The 7,887-nt window shown below is 46.6% G+C and overlaps 2 protein-coding genes across 5 annotated transcripts; one reads left to right on the top strand and one right to left on the bottom strand.

The window, feature by feature from the left end:
• Nucleotides 1-789: 789 nt before the first annotated feature.
• Nucleotides 790-5,530, top strand: LOC136539118 (uncharacterized). 4 transcript variants are annotated; one of them, XM_066531052.1, is made up of 9 exons: nucleotides 790-1,234; nucleotides 2,314-2,408; nucleotides 3,146-3,193; nucleotides 3,275-3,321; nucleotides 3,707-3,721; nucleotides 4,227-4,293; nucleotides 4,375-4,418; nucleotides 4,871-4,928; nucleotides 5,218-5,530. In XM_066531052.1, exons 2-9 carry the CDS (start codon nucleotides 2,331-2,333, stop codon nucleotides 5,266-5,268), a joined length of 408 nt encoding a protein of 135 aa, XP_066387149.1. In that variant the 5' UTR covers nucleotides 790-1,234; nucleotides 2,314-2,330; the 3' UTR covers nucleotides 5,269-5,530. The 4 variants fall into 4 exon arrangements, with proteins under 4 accessions (XP_066387149.1, XP_066387151.1, XP_066387150.1 ...); XM_066531054.1 differs by having other exon boundaries at nucleotides 4,375-4,451; XM_066531053.1 differs by lacking the exon at nucleotides 3,707-3,721.
• A 218-nt stretch (nucleotides 5,531-5,748) lies between these two features.
• Nucleotides 5,749-7,432, bottom strand: LOC136539697 (uncharacterized). The gene is made up of 3 exons (XM_066531661.1): nucleotides 7,240-7,432; nucleotides 6,770-7,137; nucleotides 5,749-6,660 (listed from the first exon to the last, which is right to left on the bottom strand). Exons 1-3 carry the CDS (start codon nucleotides 7,430-7,432, stop codon nucleotides 5,749-5,751), a joined length of 1,473 nt encoding a protein of 490 aa, XP_066387758.1.
• Between the last annotated feature and the right edge of the window lie 455 nt (nucleotides 7,433-7,887).

Genomic DNA, 7,887 nt, shown 5'->3' with positions numbered 1-7,887 from the left:
CAACGATGGGACGGATTTAGACCTAGGCGTAACCCAAAATATATATAGCTCTCTTAGTATATGTGAATTTCTGGCCTGGCTTAAGTCGTTGGGCCAAATTTTTACTCCTACCGGCCCAGGACAGAGAGAGCTCCCGACTCGGACTCCCATCCTAGGATGGCAACGGGACGTTGGTTGAAACGTTTTTTTTCCCGCTACGAAGAATTTATGTCATCTCCGTTTCCGCTAACCGTCTTGAGTATAGATTCTTACCTATTTTTATATTTATCAGGTATCGGTTGGGTAATAGATACCCGACGGGTACTGCATACCCGATAAACAAGGACACTTGTGGTCGTAGCTTTGTAATCGGAGATGTTTCTTCTTCACCTGGGTATAAGTGTCGGAGTTTCGGAGATGTCGAGGAGAAGAAGCGAGGTTGTGAGGAGGACGAGCAAAGGTGGCAGAAAGACCGAACTGAGGAAGCGAGGGGCACGAGCGCTCGTGAGACAGGCGTGTTTATGCTGCTGACGGAGATGGTGAGAAAAAATTGAACTGGTGTTCCTAGAATACACAAACTATATATATGATTGTTTAGATTTGGGCAAAAATACATATGTTGAGCTTCTTTGACCTAATACTCACATGACAACTCAAATAGTCGGGTTTTCCAACAGATAACGGGAACAGGTAAATAAGAAACATTCCTGTACCCGCTATATCGTCGAAAATAGATTCTCGGCTATTTAGATACCTGCACGTAAAGAGATGATTCCATCCTGTCCACTAATGGATCCTCGCATACTGGGTATCGGGGCCGTTGCCATATTTACTCCCATCCCGACCCTCTCCGCCCGCCGCAATTCCTCTCCTCGTCTCTGATTCCGCCCGCCGCAATCGACTCCGTCTCGGCGTCTCGGATCCGGCCCTCCGCCGCCATCCAGCACTCCAGCAGGGAGCAGCCGTCGCCCGGCTCAACGATCGGCAACTCGGCCCCTGCCGGAAGCCTACAAGGGGCTATCCGCAGCTCCGCGCTCGGCCGTTGGAGGCGCCGGGCGCGCTGCCCGCTTGGCGGCTGTCCGCCTGGCCACAGCGGCACAGCCCGCAGGCGCACGCCCAGACTGGACGTTTGGACGCCTGACCGACGAGCGCCGAGCGCGGAGCAGCGAGCCGGGCAGCCAGCGACCGTGTATCTCCGTCGCAGCGTACGCTGTCCGGCCTACAGCTTGGGCAGGGCGCCACCGCACTGCTACCGGTACTGAAGACTGAAGTCAATTTCAGTTTTGATCTTCTTCTGTTCCTCTCCCTATTTCTCTCGATTTTATGTGTAAATGTTTCAGTCGGTTCTAATGAAAGTTGTTCCTAGATAATTGCTCTACCAAAATGCTTTAAGAGATCCAAATGCTCGAAGATTGGTAAAAACACTAGAATTCACTGTTCAAATCAGAGTTTAGCCAACAGTTTTGATTAGGCTCTTTTAACTATGTAATTAGTGGCTAATTATATATATCTTTTGTCAACAAGCTCCATAATGTGGAAGAGTATACTTCATACTACCAATTTGCATTAGTATTCCATGTGCAACATATATTTGCATGCTATGCAACATGATGTGGCTTGGGTTTTAAATCTTTTGCATACTATATGGCTTCACCACGTGCTTAACACATGCTGTGTTACAATCAATATTTAGCCCAGGTTTTATTGGCGCTTAGCTAGTGGCCCTAGGCCTGGAGATTCACCAGCTCCACCACCATGAATCAGCAAACTGCACGTCATTATGTATTCAATTATTTTGCTTTAGCAGTAGCAATCTAATGTAGTTACAGCCATGGTATTGAACAGGATTTTATTTTTACCAAATTGTGTATTGGATTGTACTGAATTGCCTATTGCAGTATTGGTTAGGCACACCCTGCCACCCACGGTCCACCAATCTTAACAACCCTAGTTTGCTCCAGTAGTCGGTTTGCTCCCCCATCAGATGAATCCAAGTTCTTCATCGTCCTCTGAGTCCAGTTAGTTGCGTACCTTCTTGCTGCCTGAGAAGTCTACTGAGCCATCTCATCCCTCTCGGGTTGATTAGTCTATTTGTGTTCTGCACACATAATACATCTCGGTTGGCACTAGACACCATAGGATCAACCAACCTCAATGTATGGTTGCAGCTTATTTTTCCAATAACTTTTTTTTGGGTTCAGTCAACTACTGCACTCAAGTCCTAGCAAAATTTGAGTTTGGAAAGGGCTTCTGATGCGTACTAAGATGTGATGCTTTGTGGGGTCTTGTGTTAAGTGTGGTAAAGCTAATGCTTTGGAGGTTGTGATGTTACAGTTCTGCTGGTTAGATAGATGGAGGTGCCAATGAACTCTACGCAATCTGGTGCTCACTTTCCTGTGCAGCATTGGTCCCTCTCGTTAGACATCAAGGTACCTGTCTTGCTGCAGAAAGTTTCGATTTGTGTTGCATTTAGTCAGATTAAGCGAATATGATGAATATAATGTACAGTAGAATATGATAGTTTTCCTAGACTGAAGACCTAATAATATCTGCTTTGTGTGATTCCATGTTTTAAAGGCGGCTAGGCGTCTAGGCGAGTGCTTGGTACGCCTGGACGCCTAGGCGGCGCCTAGGCGTCGCCTAGGCGACAAGGCGCCACTGTTTCCCAAGGCGAGCTGGGTACGCCTGGACGCCTAGGCGTCGCCTAGGCGACGCCTTTAAAACACTGGTGTGATTATTAGTATCGAGTTGGTATTGGAGAGTATGTTTTGCTTTCTTAGAGCATCTCCAACAGAATTGCCATCTAACATGCAAATGCTATTTTTAGCTAAAGCTCTAGAAAAATGGCCTCCAAGAGACTAGCCAACACGATTGCTATCCCATTTGACATGCTATCGCTTGAGTCTCGGTAGCTAAATTTGGCTAGCCAACATGCCTTGCTATCTTAGTGTATGTGAGGCTGACAGCTAGTGCTATGTTTGCGTTGCTCCAAACTCTATTCCTTTCTCTAAAGATATGGCTAGTCTGTTGGAATATGTTAAATTATGGAGAAAGAATTTTTACGAAGTAGTGGAACATGGAATTTAGAATGTCTCTTGGAGATGCTCTTAGAGTTTTGTGAATACGAAGATAACTTGATTACCTTTTTCGCTTTTGGATTTTCTAGGGAAATAAAACAGATATTGTCATCAGTAAATATGAAGATACCTTTCTGGTAAGTTGAAAGTGTTGGTTTTTATTAAGTTGGTCCCTGATTCTCACATGCCAAAGATGTTCATCTTCATTAAATCTGCAGGTGATTGTGACACAAATCGGCTGCATGGGAACTATACTAGCTGCCAAGTATGCTTATTTGTTTTTATGCAAATTTGTTCTCCTAAACATGTAAAATTCAGTTTTGTTATTTGCATTATTAGTTCTGCATAAGTAGATTCCACCATGCTATTTGTTTCACAATGTATTGAAATTGTCATTCTGTTGGATCCTTATGAGAGCGTACTCAGGCTTCCTCCACAAATACTTTAACTGACTGGATCATCTGGTAGAAAGATCTGCATACACTGCAGTCACAAGCATATCAATTCACAACTGCCAGGTTGTTCACATGTCTAAATCTGTATGCAAGATCATGCCTTTATTACTACCTCAGCATTGATATCAATGAATCTATGATGCACTGACACTCCACTTTGGCGCTGTATCGGTGTCTTCTGTGCTACTGCTTCAGTGCTTCGATACTTCTGTGAGCTACTTGCTTGCTATATCTTGGCTGTTTGAAAACCTAAACTTTGAATGTTGGAACTTGATTGATATGTTAATAGTTACTCCATCACCATATTGTATTGTTAGTTTGTGACATATACATAAAAGCATGCTGATCACGCTATTCCTTTTCCCAACTGAATGGGGGAAACTGTGAACAAGCAAGGATTGTTTTTATACAAGTTTTCCTAGTTGGCAAGTTACAATTAAAATAAACCCCTACATGTTATTATTATTGTTGCAATATATATACATGTTATGGCAAACTGCCATGTCTGACATGCATGTTGGAGGCCGTGCATCATATCTTACTATTTGTAAGACCTTATTGAATGACATTTCTACAAGAGGTGGAAAGTCAGTCTCTGGAGATTTCTAGCTTAAGAATACTGGTCTTATAATGAATGTAGGCAGTCATTTTTCCTTTTACCTTGAAACTTTGTATACTGTATTTTTTTTATTAAAGCTTTAATTCTACTCGACAGGAAAGATGAAAGTGTTTTCTCGGACCCAATCTACAACGTTTCTGTTCTTTTTGGGAAGAGAGATGAGGTAAGCTCATTAAACCATCTCGCATCAAACTTTATATGAACATGCACAGACTAATGACTGTACCAAATTTTATGACTGCAGCCACTCCTACTAGCTTGTGCACGTCAACTTATTGAGCACATAAGGTTGCTTCCTGCACCATCTACTTCTGCTGTCTGGTCTCTCTCCACATCTTCTAACAATATTTTTCATATGTCACTTTACTTGTAATGGCAAACTGCACACAATTTCTGGCAATATGCTGTGGGCCGGACCGTATCTGTACCCTTCTATCAGTAGAAGTAGCAATAACTATTTGAAAATATAGTCAGCAGCAAGAAACTCCTCTTTGGTACTGCTTTTTTTTTTTGACATCTATGCAAATATTCCCTAGCAATGGCTCTTTGATTATAAATTGTTATAGTCTGTGTTCAACTAACTTCGGTGCTTCTATTATATAACAACATTTAATTAGTAATATTTCTAACATCACTGTTAACTGTTCCTTTGGCTGATGACAGATACACCAGTTTTGTACGTTTGGGTACACAAAAAAAATATTATTCTCATACATACCATTGTCCTTTCATTTTTGTAGTGGCAGTGGCTCAGCCCGGTCATTGGTGATTTCTCTGGGTCTGAAAGATCATTCTCAGGTAAGATGGGAAAGTTAACTGTCTGTTTCTAGTAACAGATTTGATGGTCTCGAGCCAGTGTTATTTTCTCCAAAAACATGTTCTGATTTCTTAATCAGCAGGATCACAATGCGGATTAAAGTTGGTTTGAGGTTTCCAAACTCCGGGATATTATTAGAAGAAATGTTAATATTGAATAAAATTAATAGAATTAGTACTAGGCACTCTGCATAGTTCCCAGTTGAAATCATTAATGGTGAGTCTGATGGCAAAATGTATGTCTGACGAGTAACAGTTTTGCACTTTGCAGGGAACACTGAAGGATATTATTGTAGCTGTGATTGAGAATCGCCTTTGGTGATGATTGGATAGCTGACCTGGGGATTGGCATTATTCAGCCCATCGGTAAAGATACGGTTTAGCATTGCGCAAGAGGAGCCATCGTTTACAATGTACTAAATTCTGGTAGTTTTGTAGTTAGACCTATCTGCTTGAACTAACAAAAGGTGGTTTTAAGCTGTGTCAGAATTTGATTGTCAACTCTCCCGCTAAACAAAAGGCATGGTATATTGGTATTCGACATAGAACGTCAACTCAATGCGAGCAATTGGGTGCTTGAATAATACTGTAAGTACCTATTCGTATCACACGGTTGGAGATTTAGGTTTGAAAATTGGAATAATCCAATCCAAGCAAGAAAATAGTCTAACTAATTGTCGTAGACACAATCAAGTAGTAGTAGTAAGCGACAGTAAAATCACGAGTAGACTGTTCCTAAAAGGATCAAGGGTGGACTGAAAGGTGCGTCTCTCTACAGCTAGCTAGCTAGTAATATTCCGCCTTAATTGTTGTCTCCCTGCTGCGTCGGCGGCGGTTCGTCGAACGTTTGGCACAGCTCATCCATTGTGAAGTGGAATCTCTTGTCTTCAAACATCCACCCCAAGTCGAGATCCCACTCCAGCATCCCGATCCTGTCTGCCGGAATCCTATCCTCCATCGGGGGAGGCATCCTCTCCTCCTCTGGCTTAACGCAGTCTGCGAACTGGACGTGCTGCCCTGTCTCCGCCGTGGCGGTGGCGTCTTGCGAAGAGCGCGTGGCCCCGAAGTCACCGCTGGCCTCTTGCCCAGCGCCGCCGTGCGTCGCCGTCATAGGAGCCAGCTCTTGCGCCGACGGGCTCTCGGCAGCTGGCGGCGGCAAGCGCGTGGCCCCGGAGTGACTGGCTTGTTGCGTCGCCGGCTTCGCGGGAGCCTGCTGGTGCGAGGCTGGGTTCGCGGCAGCTGGCGGCAGCGGCATCTGCGACGGCGCTGGCGGTCTAGCGAATTGCAATGACTGACGACCGGGCAACCCAGTGCCGGGCGGTCTCGCGAACGGGACCAACTGAGGACCGGGCATCCCGGTGCCGTACGCCGGCGGCATTGTCATGGTGCGAACCCGCTCGTGGGCGGCGCTGGCCGGCGGCGCGGCACCGAACCCGTACTGATGATGATGATAGTACTGAGGATGCCCAACGTTGGGTATGTGATGCTGCTGCAGCTGCGGCGGCAGCATCCGTGAGGTCGAGGCGCCGGCGGCGAGTGGTTGGTTCCGGCCGGTGAAGATCCCGAACGACGGCTGGCCTGCTGGACACGGCGCCGAGAAGTGGCCGTCAGCAGCAGAGACGTTTGCCAGCGTCTGGTTGCTCCCGGCCCCGTCGTCGCTTTCCATGTCGTCGCTCTTGAGTTTGTAGAGGCGGTACAAGGCCAGCTCGTGCGACTGCATGCAGATCATCAAGAGTGACCAGTCAGTCAATCAATGTGTGTTTTGCGGTGTCAGAGAGAGAGAGAGAGAGAGAGAGAGAGAGAGAGAGAGTGGAAATACTGACATGTGTGGTCTTTGTAGGCTTGGAAAGCAGTCGCTGGTCTACGGGGACGATGAACTCGTGCATGCCCCACTGGCTCTTGACTTGCCCGCCGTCACGATGATCGTAGAACACCATGGTCACCATCTTCCCGGCGACGAAGCCGCCCTTTTCTTTTGGCCAACGCAGCACATGGCCGCCGCCCGAGGGTTTCCACCCGCCGCCTTTGGCCAAGCGCACCGGCCGCGGCTCGTTGTCGTCCTCGTCTTGGCCGGCTCCCCGCTGCCTCTTTTTATGAACCGGACCACCGCCGGCGGCTCCGCCCGTCTTCTGGTACTGCCGCCAGCTGAAGAAGTAGATGTAGCGGTGCTCCTTGTCGCGCTCGTACATGTCTGCATGCATGCATGTTCTTGTTGGTTAGAGGTTGCTAGGATCGGAGCGAAATTAACTAAAGACGACGGCCGGCCGGGAGGGAAGGGTCGATCGCTAATTACCGTGGAGCTCCTCGGGGTGGTGCTCGAGGATGCTGAGCTCGTGGAAGATGCCGGCCACCATGGGATGGAGCCGCCGGTCGTAGACCCTGTGTGAGAGGATGGTGATGAGCTCCAGGTGCGTGGGCACGAAGCGGAAGCCTTTCGGGAACCCGTGCTTCGTGAAACGCTTGTCTTCCGTCGTCGACGACGACATCGAGGTCGACGAGTCGAGTCGAGTCGAGTCGCCGGAGAGGAAACAAGGGCTCTATTGTTGTTCGAGTTGGAACATGGAAGCTGCCCCCGCGCGGCGCCTGTTTTATTTATATGTCGTCGTCGTTGCCGCCGCGGAGTCTCGTTTCGACTCCGACTCCTCCTCGGTCTGTTGCGACACCGACATCAATTCGTTTGTGATTCTATTTTCTATTAATTTCTTATTAGTGGAAGTGGAGAAGCAAGCCGGACGAACCGAACTGAACTCAAATCTCTGAATTTGGGCCTTTCTCGCTCAGAAATTTGGGCCTTTCTCGCTCGGTGGTATGAAAAGCTATTAAATATTTATAATTATTTTACGATAACTATGACATTCATAGTATAGGTTAATCTTAGCAAAAATATAGCAATGCACTATTAAGCCCGTCTCAAATTAAAGTGTAACTTCGATAAATTCTT

This window comes from Miscanthus floridulus, chromosome 2 (genome assembly GCF_019320115.1).
Source record: "Miscanthus floridulus cultivar M001 chromosome 2, ASM1932011v1, whole genome shotgun sequence".
Lineage (NCBI taxonomy): Eukaryota > Viridiplantae > Streptophyta > Magnoliopsida > Poales > Poaceae > Miscanthus > Miscanthus floridulus.
Note: the sequence above shows the minus strand (reverse complement) of the source record. Positions and strands in the feature narration are given on the sequence as shown.